Source organism: Thunnus thynnus, chromosome 3 (genome assembly GCF_963924715.1).
Source record: "Thunnus thynnus chromosome 3, fThuThy2.1, whole genome shotgun sequence".
NCBI lineage: Eukaryota > Metazoa > Chordata > Actinopteri > Scombriformes > Scombridae > Thunnus > Thunnus thynnus.
This window is the reverse complement of record NC_089519.1, coordinates 34902506-34923652: the sequence shown is the minus strand read 5'-3', so window position 1 is coordinate 34923652 and position 21147 is coordinate 34902506. Positions and strand designations below refer to the sequence as shown.

The 21147-nt window shown below is 38.2% G+C and overlaps 2 protein-coding genes across 2 annotated transcripts in view; both read right to left on the bottom strand.

Moving 5' to 3' along the window:
- Positions 1-21147, bottom strand: part of LOC137180243 (uncharacterized) — a 142081-nt gene that overhangs the window by 3009 nt on the left and 117925 nt on the right. The window lies entirely within an intron of this gene.
- Positions 8067-19319, bottom strand: LOC137180638 (uncharacterized). The gene is made up of 11 exons (XM_067585998.1): positions 19156-19319; positions 16612-16753; positions 13670-13795; positions 13278-13362; positions 12758-12887; positions 12261-12319; positions 11682-11728; positions 10273-10398; positions 9874-9958; positions 9348-9474; positions 8067-8173 (listed from the first exon to the last, which is right to left on the bottom strand). The coding sequence occupies exons 2-11, from the start codon at positions 16731-16733 to the stop codon at positions 8067-8069; spliced, it is 1014 nt and encodes a 337-aa protein (XP_067442099.1). The 5' UTR covers positions 16734-16753; positions 19156-19319.

Genomic DNA, 21147 nt, shown 5'->3' with positions numbered 1-21147 from the left:
TCAAATGTCTAAGCTGTTGCTAAAACAGAACTATGATGTATGACTATAGTAGAACGCTGCAGTCATGCTACATCAATGGATTAATGCCTAAAATATAAATAATTTATTTTAATGAAACACTCCAACAAAAACCAGCACAGAAAATAACGTTTAACGTGGTCAAAGCAGGAAAGTCAGTAAATCAGTCTGCATGGATCTATAAATAAATGTGGGTGATTCTTACAGTATCTGCTATCCAGAGCTGCTTTATACTGTATAAAAAAAATCTTGTTCAGTTTATTAAATCCCTGCAGCCTCTGAAGGCAACAGGACTGATATATTGATAAATCCGCAGCCTCTGAGATGGTGCACCAGAGCGCAGTGCCATTATGCACGTTCATTCACTGTGTTCACCTTCATTAAATCACCTGATGACACCATACAGTATATCCACACACACCTCAACACACACCAGACTGGTTGGTTCTAACTTGATATTCTGCTTTTTTTATGAAGGAGACATCAGTTTAGCAGGTCTCATCAAAGCCTCTTTTCCAATTTTCTTTTGAGCAAAAGTGCGTCTCTTAGTGTCTGCTTCCAGTGGTGGAAAGTAACTAAATACATTTACTCAAGTACTGTACTTAAGTACAGTTTTGAGGTACTTTTACTTTACTTGAGTATTTCCATGTGATGCTACTTTATACTTCCACTCCACTACATTTCAGAGGGAAATATTGTACTTTCTACTCCACTACATTTATTTGACAGCTTTAGTTACTTTTCAGATGAAGATTTGACACAATGGATAATATAACAAGCTTTTAAAATACAACACATTGTTAAAGATGAAACCAGTGGTTTCCAACCTTTTTGTCTTTTGACGTCTTACAAAAAGCAGTGTGTAGTCGGGGTCACATTTCACATGTCTATGAGTTGTTAACAGCTCCACCAAATAGTGATTTTTCCCTCTAAACTTCTCACATGCTTTCATTTCAATAAATGTTCAAATGATCCAATATTTCATCAAAAATCAAAGATTAGAGAAAAAGTCCAAAAACTGAAAACAGATTTGTGTATCAGAACTTTGTTTTTTCTTCTTTCCTCTCCCATTAATCATCTCACCACCCCTCAGATTTATCTGCTGACCCTTTGGAGGAGCCCGACCCCTAGGTTGGGAACCACTGGACTAAACTAGCTAACTGTATATAAAGTAGTGTAAACTAGCTCCACCTCCAGCAGCTACAACAGTAACATGCTGCTCTAACACTGATGCTTCACTATTAATAATCTAATGATGTCATATATAATAATATATCAGTCAGAGGGACCAAACCACTACTTTTACTGCAATACTTTAACTACATCAAGCTCATAATACTTATGTACTTTTACTGCAATACTTTAACTACATCAAGCTCATAATACTGATGTACTTTTACTTAAGTGTGATTTTTCATGCAGGACTTTTACTTGTAATGGAGTAATTCTACATTGTGTTATTGTTACTTTTACCTAAAGTCCCCATCCACTCAAAATTGTATTTTTCTTCTTGTTCCTACAGTTGAATATTTGAGCGTCACTGCACAAAATGATAAATGTGCAGAGTTTGACACTAGAAAGCTGTTTTTACATTTATCTGCTGAAGACAGAAAGTTTCTCGATGCTCATCTGATTACCAGGCACACCTGGTAAGTCACTGTGTGAAGTGGGCAAACATGTCAGTTTTGAAAACTTAGAAAGATTGTTTAGTGATCACAAGTTTTAAACGACAATTTTTCAAGTGTGTCTTAAAACAACAGTCAGGTGTCCATATGAACAGTGAAAGAGGTTTTTCCTCGCTGTAATCATTCCTCCTGTTCATACTGGCTATTAAAAGATCCTTCAAATGTGCTTTTAATGGAAGTGATGGAGGCTAAAGTCCACAGTGTGTCCACACAGTCATTTAAAAGCTGATGTGAAGCTTCTATTCAGCTTCATCAGTCTGAGTTAGTCATATCAAGTGAATATCTGACACATTTACAGTCTTTTTAGCATCAAATTCCCTCTTTGTGTTTCCTCGAACAGTGTTTCCCTGTTGGAGCAGCAACAAAGATGTCTAATGCCACTTGAGGAATCTATCAGGTGAAATTTCAGGGGAACGGAATTAACATTAAGTCTTTCTTAGTTTTTTTGTCAGTAGACAAGAAAACTGACATTTCACTTGAATGATGCTTATGGAACTCAGCACAAGTGCCCCGTTCCTGACACATCACTGTCATGCCAACAATGATGGTGAGTGTAATATTGCTTAATTATAGGTGGGTAAATGCCTTTCAAAACCAGAGTTACAAGGTGCTGTACAATGCAAACAACTGAGAGAAAAATAAAATGGAATAAAGAAGAAAAAAAAAAGATAAATAAATAAAAAGTTTAACAACACCTAATATCAATATAAAAACAATAAAACCATAAAAAACTACACAGATACAACAAACAGTGAAAGCAAAACAGAAAGCAATCACACATTAAGATATAAAGTGCTTATGAAACAGGTGAGTTTTTAAGAGCTTCCTAAAACTATTGACTGACTCTGCATTTTTATTACTAGGGTAAGACAGTTCCAGAGAGAGGGGGCCACAACCGTGAAAGCACCGTCACCCTTGGTCTTCTTAAGCCTAGATTTCGGGACAGCCAGAAGGCGTTGGTCAGTAGACCTCAGTGATCTCATCGTGGCCAGGGGACACAATAATTCAGAGATATAGAGTAGGGCCAGTCTGTGTAGTGCTTTATAGGTAATTAAAGGAATTTTAAAATCAATAACCAATGTATGATGGCCAACACTAGTGTGATGACAATCAAGCCAGATCACATTTGCTACTTTCAATTTTGCTTTTCAGTTTGCTGTTTGGGACATGCAGAATACATAAATACAGCTGCTTCAATATTAAATTCATGTTTCTGGAGATATTTAATATCTGATTTTCACCATTTTATCTGACATCACAATGATCTGAACAATAACCATTTGCAGTCAAATACCACCTGGTATTGGCCACTTGCACAAAATGTAACCAGCAGGTCTGCAGTGTGTAATTGTAGCTTGACAGCTACATCTCTCTAACTAGAGACTGCAGGTGAAAGTTTTGCACCCAAAATTGAAAGGTTATGAAGCAAGAGCTTACTGTTGTCATGACAACTTGCCACACTGTATTCGCCGCCAGCCTGAACCGAGGCTTAAAATTCATGTAAGGTGTCATTAAGCAAAACTGCAGAGTATGTTTCCAAATCAGTGTTCCTTTGTTTTTGGTAGAGAAAGTCTCTCAGTATATTTACTGCTCATTTTGATGCCTTTTTTGTATTAATCTGTCACTTTAAGCTCTTCTGGTGTCAGTTCCTGGTGCTGTTTTTCACTTGGTTTCTTTCTTCTCCATTTCTTTTTCCTCTGCTGCGTCCCATTCTTCAAAACTCCATAACGAGTAAACTATGACAGCTGTGCTCTTTAATGTTGCTATGGTTACAGGTTGGGTTGCGGATGAATTTTGAACGGTGATTAAACTTGAGCCAAACTATTAGCATTAAACGGTTTTAACGCACACCTGCTGGCCAATCAGAAAAGAGTATTCACCCAGACCATGGTCTAATTCACTTTATTTAATTGTTTGATTTGGTTTTATTTTGTCATTTTAAATCTTCCATACAGTTCATCCAAATCACAAATTATGTCTTTTCCACTTATCCTTAGTCACTGACGCCAGAATAGGAGGGACAACGAGACATTTTGTCCCCCCTCGTTCAGGTGTTATGGTAATAAAGTGGTAACGTCTAAGCCAGGTATTACGGTCACAGTGATAGTGTCTAAGCCTACTCTAACATGTTGGATCTTTACATCCAATCACAATCAGAACACAGAGGTCTGTGAGTAGCCTCTTATGGCTGCCAGTTCAGACTAGTTTAAATGATTCGGCAGACATCAAAACTATTATAAGTCTTCAACAGACATTGAGACCACAATGATAATTGGCAGACTTTCTGGGGAAGACCTGGTCTGATTAGGAGAGACGGCATACATCCCACTTTGGATGGAGCTGCTCTCATATCCAGAAATATGGCCAACTTTATTAGTAAACCAAAACCATGACAACCCAGAGTTGAGACCAGGAGGCAGAGCTGCAGTCCTACACTCTTCTCTGCGCTTCCATTAGAGCAGTTACCCACCCAAAACCACATAGAGACTGTGTCTGTCCCCCGACCACATAAATCAATTAAATCCAAAGTAAACAAAAGAAGAGTCATTCATGAAAATCTAGTAAAAATTAAAACCACTACTGCAATAGTACAACAAAATAAGATAATTAAATGTGGACTCTTGAACATTAGATCTCTTTCATCTAAAGCAGTTTTAGTAAACGATTTAATTTCAGATCATCATATTGATTTATTTTGTCTCACTGAAACCTGGCTGTGTCATGAAGAATATGTCAGTCTAAATGAATCCACTCCCCCCAGTCATATTAATACTCATATTCCTCGAGACACTGGCCGAGGAGGTGGAGTTGCAGCCATTTTCAACTCAAGCCTAATCATTAACCCTAGACCTAAATTTAATTATAACTCATTCGAAAGCCTTGTTCTTAGTCTCTCTCAGCCAACCTGGAAAACTTTACAGCCAGTTCTATTTGTTATAGTGTATCGTCCTCCTGGCCCGTACTCTGAATTCCTATCTGAATTCTCAGAGTTTTTGTCGTATTTAGTCCTTAGTACAGATAAAGTAATTATAGTAGGTGATTTTAATATTCATGTGGACGTTGATAGTGACAGTCTCAGCACTGCATTTCTCTCATTATTAGACTCAATTGGCTTCTCTCAGTGTGTAAATAATCCCACTCACTGTCTTAACCACAACCTAGACCTTGTTCTGGCTTATGGGATTGAAATTGAACATTTAATAATTTTTCCACAAAATCCTATTTTATCAGATCATTTTTTAATAACTTTTGAATTCCTATTACTGGATTACACACCATTAGACAACAATGTCCTCACTAGATGTCTATCTGATAGTGTTGTAGATAAATTTAAGGAAGCAATTCCATCAGTACTGAATTCACTGCCATGTTTCAAAACTACAGAGGACTCTTGTTAACTTTAGTCCCTCCCAAATTGATAATCTTATTGATAGTGCTGCAGGCTCACTAAGACAAACACTCGACTCCATCGCCCCCTTAAAAAAGAAGATAATAAAACGTAAGAGGTTAGCTCCATGGTTTAACTCCCAAACCTGCAAATTAAAGCAAACATCGCAAAAATTGGAAAGGATTTGGCGTTCCACCAAAGTAGAAGATTCTTGCTTAGTCTGGCAAGATAGTCTTAAAACATATAGGAAGGCCCTCTGTAATGCCAGAGCTGCCTATTACTCAGCATTAATAGAAGAGAATAAAAACTGCCCTAGGTTCCTTTTCAGCACTTTGGCCAGGCTGACAAAGAGTCATAACTCTATTGATCCATGTGTTCCTATAGCTCTCAGTAGTAACGACTTTATGAGCTTCTTTAATGATAAAATTCTAACTATTAGAGACAAAATTAACCACCTCCTGCCCTCAACAGGCACCATTATCTCCCCAAACACAGGAACCTTGGTAACAGCTGTAAATCCTGACATATATTTGGACTGTTTTTCTCCAGTAGACTTGTCTGAACTAACTTCAATGATTTGTTCAGCTAAACCATCAACCTGTCTCTTAGATCCCATCCCAACTAGGCTGCTTAAGGAAGCCTTACCCTTAGTGAGCACTTCTTTACTAGATATGATCAATTTGTCTTTAATAACAGGCTATGTACCACAGTCCTTTAAAGTAGCTGTAATTAAACCTCTTCTTAAGAAGCCTACTCTTGATTCAGGTGTTTTAGCCAATTATAGACCTATATCTAACCTTCCATTTCTATCTAAGATCCTTGAGAAAGCAGTCTCTAATCAGTTATGTGACTTTCTACATAACAATAGTTTATTTGAGGATTTTCAGTCAGGATTTAGAGTGCATCATAGCACAGAGACAGCACTGGTGAAAGTCACAAATGACCTCCTAACTGCATCGGACAAAGGATTTGTCTCTATACTTGTCCTGTTAGATCTTAGTGCTGCATTCGACACAATTGACCATCAAATCCTATTGCAGAGACTGGAACATTTAATTGGCATTAAAGGAACTGCATTAAGCTGGTTTAAGTCCTATTTATCAGACCGATTTCAGTTTGTACATGTTAATGATGAATCCTCCGTGAAGGCAAAAGTTAGACACGGAGTTCCACAAGGTTCTGTACTTGGACCAATTCTATTCACCTTATATATGCTTCCTTTAGGTAATATTATTAGGAAACACTCCATAAATTTTCATTGTTATGCAAATGACACCCAATTATATTTATCAGTGAAGCCAGATGAACCCAATCAGTTAACTAAACTCCAAACATGCCTTAACGACATAAAGACCTGGATGACCTGCAATTTTCTACTACTAAATTCAGATAAAACTGAAGTTATTGTGCTTGGCCCTAAACACCTTAGAAACACATTATCTAATGATAAAGCTACTCTGGATGGCATTACCCTGGCCTCCAGCACCACCGTAACGAATCTGGGAGTTATCTTTGATCAGGATATGTCCTTTAACTCCCACATAAATCAAATCTCAAGGACTGCCTTTTTTCACTTACGTAATATCACAAAAATCAGGCACATCCTGTCCCTAAAAGATGCAGAAAAACTAGTTCACGCATTTGTTACTTCTAGGCTGGATTATTGCAATTCCTTATTATCAGGCTGCCCTAACAAGTCTCTAAAGACTCTCCAGCTGGTCCAGAATGCAGCTGCACGTGTTCTGACTAAAACTAGAAAAAGAGATCACATTTCTCCCATTTTAGCTTCACTGCATTGGCTTCCTGTAAAATCTAGAATAGAATTTAAAATCCTTCTCCTAACTTACAAAGCCCTTAATGGTCAGGCACCATCATATCTTGAAGAGCTCATAATACCGTATTATCCCACTAGAACACTGCGCTCCCAGTATGCAGGCTTACTGGTGGTCCCTACAGTCTTTAAAAGTAGAATGGGAGGCAGAGCCTTCAGCTATCAGGCTCCTCTTCTATGGAACCATCTACCGGATTCAGTCCGGGGTGCAGACACCCTCTCCATGTTTAAGAGTAGGCTTAAAACTTTCCTTTTTGATAAAGCTTATAGTTAGAGCCGACCAGGCTCACCTTGGATCAGCCCTTAGTTATGCTGCTATAGGCCTAGACTGCTGGGGGACTTCCCATGATGCACTGAGCTCCTCTCTCCTCCTCCTCCTCTCCATCTGTATGCATTCATGTAACATCAATGCATGTCACTAACTTTGCTTCTTCCCCGGAGTTTTTTGTGCTTTCTCATCTCACAGGAAAACCTGAGTCCTGGGCCGAACCTTCGCGGTCCTTCACAGTCCTGATGGCATCCTTCCCTGGCTGTTGCTGCTTGTGCTTGTTGTTGTTGTTGTTGTTGTGAATGTTTTTCTTCTGTCCCCCCTCCCCCTTTCCCTCTCTCTTTCTCTCTCTCAACCCAACCGGTCAAAGCAGATGGCCGCCCACCAAGAGCCGGGGTCTGCTTGAGGTTTCTACCCGTTAAAGGGGAGTTTTTCCTTACCGCTGTCGCCAAGTGCTTGCTAATGGGGGAATTGTTGGGTCTCTGTAAATTAAAGAGTACGGTCTTGACCTGCTCTATGTGAAAAGTGCCTTGAGATGACTTCTGTTGTGATATGGCGCTATATAAATAAAAATTGATTGATTGATTGAATGACTTGCTGAAAAAATGTTTGACTAGAAATGTTTGTATTTCTACAAAGAAGCAGGGATTTTTTGGAGCCAGCATCTAGCGACCATCAATGGTATTGCACTTACAACAACTGAGGTCTACAGCACAGAGGAATAAGATGGATGCACACAGGCAATTTTATCACCTGAGAATGCTTCATATTCAGAGATCAAAAGACAGGATCTAGACCTGCTGTAATGTGTTTGAATTAGAAATCAAATCCATGGAGCTCTGCAGAAACTTTGGCCTTTACAAGGTTATTTAAATCTCATTCAACACAGTGTTGCTCACCTCCTTCTTCAGCTGTGGTTGGTTGACTGGCTGAGGGCTGGGTTGGCAGGGCAGATGAGCTTGAAGCTGATACTGAAGTTGAACCTGAAACAAATGACAAGACACAAGGCTGTGAAGGATACGGTTTGTTCTGCTTATATATCATTTGTGGCAGGAAAGTACTTAAGTACTGTACTTAAGTAGAATATTGAGATTCTAGTACTTTACTTTAGTATTTCCATGTGATGCTACTTTATACTTCCACTTCACTACATTTCAGAGGGAAATATTGTACTTTCTACTCCACTACATTTATTTGACAGCTTTAGTTGCTTTTCAGATGAAGATTTGACACAATGGATAATATAACAAGCTTTTAAAATACAACACATTGTTAAAGATGAAACCAGTGGTTTCCAACCTTTTTGGCTTTGACGTCTTACAAAAAGCAGTGTGTAGTCGGGGTCACATTTCACATGTCTATGAGTTGTTAACAGCTCCACCAAATAGTGATTTTTCCCTCTAAACTTCTCACATGCTTTCATTTCAATAAATGTTCAAATGATCCAATATTTCAGCAAAAATCAAAGATTAGAGAAAAAGTCCAAAAACTGAAAACAGATTTGTGTATCAGAACTTTGTTTTTTCTTCTTTCCTCTCCTATTAATCATCTCACGATCCCTCAGATTTATCTGCTGACCCTTTGGAGGGGCCCGACCCCTAGGTTGGGAACCACTGGACTAAACTAGCTAACTGTATATAAAGTAGTGTAAACTAGCTCCACCTCCAGCAGCTACAACAGTAACATGCTGCTCTAACACTGATGCTTCACTATTAATAATCTAATGATGTCATATATAATAATATATCAGTCAGAGGGACCAAAATATCAAATAAATTGATGAGACATTATGAATAAATCTTATAAAAACATCTAAACTAAACTGAGTAAAATATATAAATGAACCTTTAAAATGTGAAATAATGTGACAAATGATTAAAACCTGATCATTAACATTAAATATATTTTTCCTCATTTCTTTTTTCATTGTAACTGTTTTATAAGTTGAGTTTTATTTCATTTATTACAAATAATACAGCAGTGACAAATCTGCAATCATGCACCATTAAATCTAAAAGCATGAGGTAAAAGATACAAAACAATAATAAAATGTCACAAAGTTACATTCAGTCGGATTAAATGATCATTTACATGAATGTGTGCAGCCCAGTGCAACATTATCTCATCCAAGCCTACATGTGCTGCATGTCCACTCACAGGGAGGCTGTCTGATGGAAGACGGATCCATGCTGGTAGACCCGCGGTCCAGACTGAGCCTCTGCTGGGTCCTCTTCTCCTCCTGGCTCTTACTCATCTTCTCTCTTAGCAGTCGATAGTACTCAGACTACCAAAAAAGGGTAAAGAAATAAGGGAGAAAGTTAAGAGGGCCAGTAGAAAAAAATAATATACAATAAATAAATGCTGCTATAAAACCACAAAGGTTTTTAGAACTCAACAGGTCCTGTGCATTATCCTGTTGTCTTTTTTTTTTGTTAAAGTGTCACTAAACTGAATCAGGACCTTCAGTGTGACAAACTTCGAGTAAACTTCAAGTAATTCACCATTCAAGCTCATGTGCTGTATGTTTCCAGCCACATCCCATAATAGTGTATAAACTATAGAATTTATAATGTTTGAGACCAACCTTTGACTGACTGAGTGACTTAGCAGCTGAAAAGTTGAAAATGAAAAGTTTCCTTCCTTTTTTAAATAACACAGTGAGCTAAAAGAGAGAGCAACTTACTCTACTGTTGGCTGACTCATAAATGTCTCCTTCAATTTTTATGGCATGGACCTCCTGATCAGGAGTCAGATGGAGGACATCAACACTGTGAGGCGGGGGGGCAAAAAGAGGAGGAAATGGGGAAGGAGGTTAAGAATCATGTATTTGTATTTAAGTATCACACATGTAAACACAATATGTCATTTATGTACTTGTGTTGTTGTTGTGTTGATATGGTATCTAAAACCTAATCATAGCTTTAATAACATGCAACGGTAGATGTTCCTAAACGTTGCTGGTTCAAATCAAACAGACACATATTAGAAAGTTAAAACAGGAAGGCAGGAAGCCAGAGAGCTGAGATCAAATGCTAATAAACTTGATAGGAGGGGCTGTAGACCTTCCACTGTTAATACTTACAGTTTGTCTATCCAGAGGTTTCGTAGGTTCTGCCGCATGTTCTCATGCCAGCGTTTCCTCATACCTGTGGCAGAGGGAGGGCCTGCAGTGGACATGGAGCCGACCCCACCAGCATCTTCTATTACACTGGAAGAGAGAGAGAAGTCATCGTTTTATTAGTAACTTCTTTAAAAAACATAGATGTGGGCTTTGGTCTGATGTAGAACTGAGTGAAACTCTTGAAATGTGAAGCTCTTTAAAGTGGTGGCTGATGGTGCGTGCAGTTCTTCTCACTCTTGACTGTTCACATTGAGGTACGAGGACTCAAGACGTGTTAGTTGCTGCTTTGCTAGAACAGAGCAGGTATCCTGACTAATGGAGTAGTTAAAAAACAACATATACACAATGAAAAGTGATGTAACTTCACAAACTGCCATAAAAAGATCATCATGTGCTGCCTGTTGTTGTGTTTTTATGTGTGTTGGTAAAGTCGACAGCGTGAAGAGTTTTGAGGATGTGGACTCAGTATTCAACCATGCAGGTAATCAATCATATAAAAAAACTGTAAAATTATCCTCCATTGTCAGAAGTGATGGCAGCACTGAAATGATATATTATTATATATGACATCATTAGATTATTAATAGTGAAGCATCAGTGTTAGAGCAGCATGTTACTGTTGTAGCTGCTGGAGGTGGAGCTAGTTTACACTACTTTATATACAGTTAGCTAGTTTAGTCCAGTGGTTCCCAACCTAGGGGTCGGGCCCCTCCAAAGGGTCAGCAGATAAATCTGAGGGGTGGTGAGATGATTAATGGGAGAGGAAAGAAGAAAAAACAAAGTTCTGATACACAAATCTGTTTTCAGTTTTTGGACTTTTTCTCTAATCTTTGATTTTTGCTGAAATATTGGATCATTTGAACATTTATTGAAATGAAAGCATGTGAGAAGTTTAGAGGGAAAAATCACTATTTGGTGGAGCTGTTAACAACTCATTGACATGTGAAATGTGACCCCGACTACACACTGCTTTTTGTAAGACGTCAAAAGCCAAAAAGGTTGGAAACCACTGGTTTCATCTTTAACAATGTGTTGTATTTTAAAAGCTTGTTATATTATCCATTGTGTCAAATCTTCATCTGAAAAGTAACTAAAGCTGTCAAATAAATGTAGTGGAGTAGAAAGTACAATATTTCCCTCTGAAATGTAGAAGTGGAAGTATAAAGTAGCATCACATGGAAATACTCAAGTTAAGTACCTAAAAATAATACTTCAGTACAGTACTTGAGTAAATGTACTTAGTTACTTTCCACCACTGGATGGTACATAACTTATCTAATTCAAGAATTAGAGAGAAATTATTTTTCATAATGAAAGTTTATTTACAATTAAAGCAGGGAAGGTATTTTGCCATTTCATGGTACAATTACCTATGTGTAGCCTCTCCAGTCCTTGCCCATGGAGAGGGTGAGTTGACCTGGATATTAGAAAGAAAAGAGAAAGTTTTCAGAAATATTTTGCAGCTGTGTACTATGAAGTGACCAAAAACATTCAAAGCCTATACAGTATTTAACTCAAGAACATTATATATGGAAGTGGAATGATGGTGTGAGAGAAATATAATGTGTCTCAGGCTGCATTCAGACCAACAACAACACTGCAGCATAAAACACAGGCTCACTTGTTCATTACAATGACACAGATGTGTGTGTGTTGGTTTGTTGGATCACAGGAAAAGAAAAGAAAGATGATTCAGCATAAAATCTGATCCTGGTTCTGCTTCTGACTCTCATAATTGTCTGTAAACTGTTGATCAGAAAGCTGCAGCTTAGGAACGCTGCTGCTAGAGTCCTCACTGAGACCAACAGAGTGACTCACATCACTCCAGTTCTCACATCTTTGCTCTGACTTCCTGTATGTCAAAGACGTGTCACCTGCATTAAAGCTGTGTCCATCACCTGAAATGTGTCTCACCATAAATGTATCAGGGTGAACTGCTCTACACTCACCTCTGTTTTGACTGCAGACTGATCAAGGACTGTGTTTGGATCCAGTGAGGGATGAGAATCTGTTGGAGAGAAGAAGACACACAAAATGATCTCCAGAATATAAAATATCAAATAAATTGATGAGACATTATGAATAAATCTTATAAAAACATCTAAACTAAACTGAGTAAAATATATAAATTAACCTTTAAAATGTGAAATAATGTCACAAATGATTAAAACCTGATCATTAACATTAAATATATTTTTCCTCATTTCTTTTTTCATTGTAACTGTTTTATAAGTTGAGTTTTATTTCATTTATTACAAATAATACAGCAGTGACAAATCTGCAATCATGCACCATTAAATCTAAAAGCATGAGGTAAAAGATACAAAACAATAATAAAATGTCACAAAGTCACATTCAGTCGGATTAAATGATCATTTACATGAATGTGTGCAGCCCAGTGCAACATTATCTCATCCAAGTCTACATGTGCTGCATGTCCACTCACAGGGAGGCTGTTTGATGGTAGACTGACTCATGCTGGTAGACCTGAAGACCAGACTGGGCCTCTGCTGGGTCCACTTCTCCTCCTTCTGGATCTTATAGAGCTTCTCTGTTAGCAGTTGATAGTACTCATCCTGCCAAAAAAAGGGTAAAGAAATAAGGGAGAAAGGTAAGAGGAGCAGTAGGAAAAATAATACACAATAAATAAATGCTGCTATAAAACCACAAAGGTTTTTAGAACTCAACAGGTCCTGTGCATTATCCTGTTGTCTTTATTTTGTTAAAGTGTCACTAAACTGATTCAGGACCTTCAGTGTGACAAACTTCAAGTAAACATCAAGTAATTCACCATTCAAGCTCATGTGCTGTATGTTTCCAGCCACATCCCATAATAGTGTATAAACTATAGAATTTATAATGTTTGAGACCAACCTTTGACTGACTGAGTGACTTAGCAGCTGCAAAATGAAAAGTTTCCTTCCTTTTTTAAATAACACAGTGAGCTAAAAGAGAGAGCAACTTACTATACTGTTGGCTGACTCATAAATGTCTCCTTCAATTTTTCTGGCATCGACCATCGGATCAGGAGTCAGACGGACGACATCAACACTGTGAGGCGGGGGGCAAAAAGAGGAGGAAATGGGGAAGGAGGTTAAGAATCATGTATTTGTATTTAAGTATCACACATGTAAACACAATATGTCATTTATGTACTTGTGTTGTGTTGATATGGTATCTAAAAGCTAATCATAGCTTTAATAACATGCAACGGTAGATGTTCCTAAACGTTGCTGGTTCAAATCAAACAGACACATATTAGAAAGTTAAAACAGGAAGGCAGGAAGCCAGAGAGCTGAGATCAAATGCTAATAAACTTGATAGGAGGGGCTGTAGACCTTCCACTGTTAATACTTACAGTTTGTCTATCCAGTGGTCTCGTAGGTCCTGCGTCATGTCCTCATGCCAGCGTTTCCTCATACCTGTGGCAGAGGGAGGGCCTGCAGTGGACATGGAGCCGACCTCACCAGCATCTTTTATCAGACTGGAAGAGAGAGAGAAGTCATCGTTTTATTAGTAACTTCTTTAAAAAACATAGATGTGGGCTTTGGTCTGATGTAGAACTGAGTGAAACTCTTGAAATGTGAAGCTCTTTAAAGTGGTGGCTGATGGTGCGTGCAGTTCTTCTCACTCTTGACTGTTCACATTGAGGTACGAGGACTCAAGACGTGTTAGTTGCTGCTTTGCTAGAACAGAGCAGGTATCCTGACTAATGGAGTAGTTAAAAAACAACATATACACAATGAAAAGTGATGTAACTTCACAAACTGCCATAAAAAGATCATCATGTGCTGCCTGTTGTTGTGTTTTTATGTGTGTTGGTAAAGTCGACAGCGTGAAGAGTTTTGAGGATGTGGACTCAGCATTCAACCATGCAGGTAACCAATCATATAAAAAACCTGTAAAATTATCCTCCATTGTCAGAAGTGATGGCAGCACTGAAATGATATATTATTATATATGACATCATTAGATTATTAATAGTGAAGCATCAGTGTTAGAGCAGCATGTTACTGTTGTAGCTGCTGGAGGTGGAGCTAGTTTACACTACTTTATATACAGTTAGCTAGTTTAGTCCAGTGGTTCCCAACCTAGGGGTCGGGCCCCTCCAAAGGGTCAGCAGATAAATCTGAGGGGTGGTGAGATGATTAATGGGAGAGGAAAGAAGAAAAAACAAAGTTCTGATACACAAATCTGTTTTCAGTTTTTGGACTTTTTCTCTAATCTTTGATTTTTGCTGAAATATTGGATCATTTGAACATTTATTGAAATGAAAGCATGTGAGAAGTTTAGAGGGAAAAATCACTATTTGGTGGAGCTGTTAACAACTCATAGACATGTGAAATGTGACCCCGACTACACACTGCTTTTTGTAAGACGTCAAAAGACAAAAAGGTTGGAAACCACTGGTTTCATCTTTAACAATGTGTTGTATTTTAAAAGCTTGTTATATTATCCATTGTGTCAAATGTGCAGTTCTTCTCACTCTTGACTGTTCACATTGAGGTACGAGGACTCAAGACGTGTTAGTTGCTGCTTTGCTAGAACAGAGCAGGTATCCTGACTAATGGAAGACCAGGAGGCAGGTGCTCTAATGTGGGCAAATCAATGCTTTCAAGCTTGTCAGGGTTCTATGAGAGGATTTAGATGAACGCTGTGCATTTAGCCATATTTTAGCAAAATGGCTGTTTTTCACATACAGAGCTTGATGGATGGCAGAGAAAATGACTACACTGTAGGAGCAGTTTGACTTATCCACCATATAACCACCATGAATTTAGGTTAACCACAGCCTCCATTCTTAACAAAGGAGCAAACTGCAAACATTTAACCTTTCAAGTCTACAGAGGGTTAGTGTTTGAGACTCAAAAGATAGTTTTGTTGGTCATCACTTTAACATACTGCTGAACAGGTTTATCATTCAACACAAGTTAACTTGAAGATCAAACAAGGTTAAAAGTGGGCCAGGTCTGTGAAACCAAAAACCCTGATTTGAGATTAAAGTTAGCTTGCTTATACATTAGTCTGACTTTCGTTGGCATGGGGATAAATTCTACAAAGGTCATCTGCAGAGGTCAAGCAAAACTTATAGTAAGTATTTGGACAGTTACACATGTTTAAGTTTTTAGGCTCTGTGCTTCAGCACATTCAATTTGAAATAAAGTAAAGGATACTACATTAAAGTGCCAAGTCTCAGCTTTAATTTGAGTAGTTTTATGTCAATATTAAAAACACTTTGTAGGAGATCTAGGTCTTTTAACACATAGTGCAGAAGTTTAGGGGTTCAAACATAAATTAAGGATCCAATTTCTTAGAGGTTACATATTCTGCACATTTCCAGGTCTATATGTATATTCTGGGGCTCTCCTGGAATATCTTTGCATGATTTCCAGTAAAAACTCCTTATTTATCTTCTACTGGTCCTTCATGCAGCCCCTCAGTTCAGCCTCTGTCTGAAACAGGCCGTTTTAGCTCCTGTCTCTTTAAGGCCCGCCTCCTGATGAGCCCACTCTGTTCTGATTGGTCAGCTTCAGGAAGCCTCCTCCAGCTACGTAAACAAACTATAGTAGCAGGATTTCACTTCTTTTTCTCCTTATTTACTGCAAATGTGAAATTCTCAAATACATCCATATATGTTGGAGCTGAATCAGATCTGAAATATGAGAGTGGACAACGTGAACAACACATGGAAAAACTTTAGCAACGACCTTAGCAACCAAGACTACAGAACGGACGGCTGTTTGTGGGCATGTGTGAACAATCTGACATCATCATGAGGAGGAAGTAGAGGTAACTTTCACATCTGACATCATAACAGAATATAAATAAAATAAAATTACAAAAAGTATAAGTCCCCTTTAAGTTGATATGTTGAACTTGTTAGCAAACAGTTGCTTTTTTCCACATCCAGTAGTTACAGAGCAACATTATCATTCATCTGGAGTCGTGTTTCTGTCCACCTGGTGAATGTAAGTCCAATACTCACTCTCTTTTAGCTCTGTTTTTACTCTCTACCAACTCCTGAGGGAAATATCTGGCTCTTTAGCTGCTAAATGCTCCACTATGTTCACCAGCTGGTCTACAGCTAGATGGCTAGATGCCATAAAATCTCACACAATGGTCCTTTAAGACAGACTTGTGAACCTTTCCTTTAACTCCTTTGGTATAATTGCATTTTTAAATTCACTGTACTATTTAAACATTTCTGTGTTTTGAGTTTTTTGTGATATGACTACCAACATTAATGCTCTTGTGTAATTCCATCTTGGCAGGTTTACAGCATATACAGTGTGCTCTTACCGGCTGTGTGAGGGTCCAGGTTCATCACTGAAGACTGGAAGTGTAGAAAGATCTTCAGACTGGTCAGTCTTTGACTGACAGCTGGACTCTCGCTTCTCCTCTTCACCCCCACAATCACTCATCTTTTTCAATTTCAGTCTGTCTGGGACATTAATTAGTGACACTATAATTAAAAACATTGTATTATAGGACATACAGAGAACCTGATGGTGAAATCATGCTATAGTAACACTTGTCCTGTCTCAGCCTTCATGTTTTCATCCCTCAGCTCTGCCATGTGGACTCTAAATGGAGTCTGAACTGAGTCTAGTTTCACTCTTTCATATTTGAAAATACGTATCATTTCATCTCTGTTGTAGCTCTCCGTCCTAATCAAAAGTGCTGTTTTTTTCAAACGCAAAAACTCCACAAAAATGCCTCCCAGAATGGATAAATCTGATCGACTTCTCAGTTCAGCAGTTTTGACAAACTGTCAAAAATAAAAACCATTGAAAGCTTTCCTGCTGCATTTCTGTCACTCGTTCCTGTAGAATACACTGTAGTACGTTCTATAGAGAGCTACACATCTTACTGTATGTACACAGTATGCACATTATTACACTATCAACAGTTAAAAAACAACATATACACAATAAAAAGTGATGTAACTTCACAGCCACAAAAAGATGATCACATGGTGCCTGTTGTTAGTGTTTTTATCTCATTGTGTCGCTTTTGTGTTTAAAATGAGCTGCTGTGTCCAGCAGTGTGTTAGTAAAGTTGACTGTGTGAAGAGTTTTAAAGATCTGGACTCAGTATTGAATAATGCAGGTAACCAACCCTAAAAAAAATGTAAAATTATCCTCCATTGTCAGAATTGATGGCATGATGTCAGCACTCAAAATTTTTTACTTAAGTAATGGTCGCAATGCCATAATGCAGAAATAACAGTGATAATATGAAACTAGTGGTGAAAGAAGTATTCAGATCCTTTACTGAAGTAAAAGCACCAATACAGCAATGTAAAAATACATTACAAGTAAAAGTCCTGTATGAAAAATCCAACTACAGTAAAAGTACATAAGTATTATGAGCTTGATGTAGTTAAAGTATTGCAGTAAAAGTACATAAGTATTATGAGCTTGATGTAGTTAAAGTATTGCAGTAAAAATACATAAGTATTATGAGCTTGATGTAGTTAAAGTATTGCAGTAAAAGTACATAAGTATTATGAGCTTGATGTAGTTAAAGTATTGCAGTAAAAGTACATAAGTATTATCAGCTTGATGTAGTTAAAGTATTGTAGTAAAAGTACATAAGTATTATGAGCTTGATGTAGTTAAAGTATTGCAGTAAAAGTAATGGTTTGGTCCCTCTGACTGATATATTATTATATATGACATCATTAGATTATTAATAGTGAAGCATCAGTGTTAGAGCAGCATGTTACTGTTGTAGCTGCTGGAGGTGGAGCTAGTTTACACTACTTTATATACAGTTAGTTAGTTTAGTCCAGTGGTTCCCAACCTAGGGCTCGGGCCCCTCCAAAGGGTCAGCAGATAAATCTGAGGGGTCGTGAGATGATTAATGGGAGAGGAAAGAAGAAAAAACAAAGTTCTGATACACAAATCTGTTTTCAGTTTTTGGACTTTTTCTCTAATCTTTGATTTTTGCTGAAATATTGGATCATTTGAATATTTATTTAAATGAAAGCATGTGAGAAGTTTAGAGGGAAAAATCACTATTTGGTGGAGCTGTTAACAACTCATAGACATGTGAAATGTGACCCTGACTACACACTGCTTTTTGTAAGACGTCAAAAGACAAAAAGGTTGAAAACCACTGGTTTCATCTTTAACAATGTGTTGTATTTTAAAAGCTTGTTATATTATCCATTGTGTCAAATCTTCATCTGAAAAGTAACTAAAGCTGTCAAATAAATGTAGTGGAGTAGAAAGTACAATATTTCCCTCTGAAATATAGTGAAGTGGAAGTATAAAGTAGCATCACATGGAAATACTCAAGTAAAGTACAAGTTCCTCAAAAATGTACTTGAGTAAATGTACCAAGTTACTTTCCACCATTGGAGGAAGTTGTAAAGTTTAGTTTCGGTTTCTCTCTTTTCCTCGTCGACTCTCTCTCTCTCTTTATGTGGCTCTTTTTAGTTTTGTAAATATGATGCCAATTTCAAATTAACAGTGTGAATTCTCATTCAGTCGAAACATTACAGATTAGATCATGTTTGTTATCTGAGTCTTACTCCAGATTCTTCAGTTGTCTTTGATGTCGCATGAAGGAAGTTCCTCCAAATATTTCTGTTCTCCAGCTGTGACAGTCTGCTGCCAGCCAGATCACTTTTAAACTCAATTTAACTGCGTCGTGTCTTGGTAATTATAGACGGCAGTTCGTTAATGAAGTTACAGATAATGTTAAAGGTGTTAGTTTCCTGGTCTGGTGATTTTTTTCCCTTCTCTCTCGCTTCCTGTCATCGTCTCACGGAAGTTTATCGATAACGTCACCTTGTATCTACAAACATAATTAGAGATAACTTCGGTCTTATCTTACCTGACAGGGCAAACACAGGTATGTCGTCCGCTCCTCTACTTCACCGTCTGCTCTCTGCCGTCATCCGTGGTTCTTACGTCAGCATTTATCATTTCCTTCTTTCTACATATATCAGTCTCTCTCTTAGGAGAACAGGAGTGACAGGGGAAGTTTAACAAACCGGACACTGTAATAGTTGACTGAGTCCGGAAGATGGCAGTAATGCAACATGTAGAGGATGGAAAAATATCCTCTATTAGAAGTAGTTAAAAAACTGACACCCCCCTTGTGTGTCTGTGCTTGATTATACTGCCGGGGTTAGGGGCCTTAGAAATATTTCTATATGTGAATCAGTGCAAAACAGTGCTACAAGATATTTTCTGAGTGCACAAATATGCACCAAAGTTGGCTCCAGTGGGGGACATGGGATGGGAACATGAGAGGCTCAGTTATGGAATCAGTTAGTTGATGTCATGATCCAGTCACTATCTGCTCCTCAGTCCCTCTCTGCAGCCACATCCTCTCATCTCCAGCCCTCTACATTGTTCTCTGTCTGTTTTCAGTTCCTGTTCACTTCTCCCTGACCATGTTCTTTCCTCCAACTCCACCAGATGTCCTCAGACTTTCCCTCCTTTCCCCGTCTACACACCTGTCCCCATTCAGTGCTGCCCATTCCCTCATCAGCTCCTCACTATTTGTACCGGTCCTTTTCCTTTGTTCTTTGCCAGGTCATTGAAGTTGCTTTATGTGACATTTGCTTTCCATCCTGATCTCATCTGATCCTGGACTTTATCTGTTCCTGTGGTTTGAACCTTTTTGCCTGTTTATCACCTGTCCATGTGCTTTGCCACTTTGAACTGATTATCTGTTTTGCACTGGCTCCTGTTGCTACCTGTGAGCCTGAGATTTTGCTTTTGCATTACATTACCCTCTCATTTCACCTGCCTGTCCTATCATCATTTGTGAGTTTGGGAGTTTGCATGTTCTCCCTGTGTTTGCGTGGGTTTCCACCAGGTGCTGCGGTTTCTTCCCACCATCAGACTTCTATATTAGGATTAATACTCTTTTTAATGCCCCTGACCAAGTCACTCGCAAAAAGAACTGGAGTTGGTTCCTGGGCGCTGTACTGCTGTTGCCCCCTGCTCCTAGTGTGTGTGTCGAGAATGGGTCAAATTCAGAGGACCCACCTCCCCATGGGGATCAATAAAGTACTTCACCACACCTCCCCAGATACTATATGTTCATATATTCCCTCTATGCAGTACATGATCATAATGCATAATAACTTCTGTAGCAACATACTGTGTTCAATATGTTGAACACTGCACACACAATGAGGACTTTGATATAAAGCCCTTTTAATTAAAAAAAAAAAAATCATTTCCTTACTCCCTTTTTGATATGTCTCCCCCTGGTGCCAAGACCTAGAACAAATATTGATTTTTTTCTTTACATGTTTATCTGCACAATGTACACACTTTTCTTCACAAGTAAAAAGACATTTAAATAAAATTAAAAAGTGTTAAATTTGGAAATAAAAAGAAGTTAAAATAGAATAAGACAGATAAAACAGGAGAATTTATAGAAGTTACAGTACAGTGACAAAATTAACCCTCAAATTTGGTTTAATTAAAGGCAAACAGAAAAGAGAGTTTCAGCAGATCTGCAGTTTTCTGGAAGTTTGTTCCAGATATGTGGAGCATAAAAACTGTTTTTTTTTTATTTTACCAAAGTTTCCTTTTGCTTCATTGTAACTTCAGTGTTTCAGACAGATGTTGATCTACCTCACAGAGGGTATTGATCATAATTTTACAAGCCTGATTGCCCTTGTTTAGCACCGTGTCAATCAGGTCTCGTGCTTTGTCTGCCCTGGGCTTTATTTGGATCGACTCCATTTCCCTGTGGTTGATAATGTTATCTTGCAGAAATGCATCCAGCAGCTCATTCAGAACAGGAGCGGACACTCTTTTAATAAATTCTTTGCGAACAGAGCGCAGCCTCTTCTCTTCATCC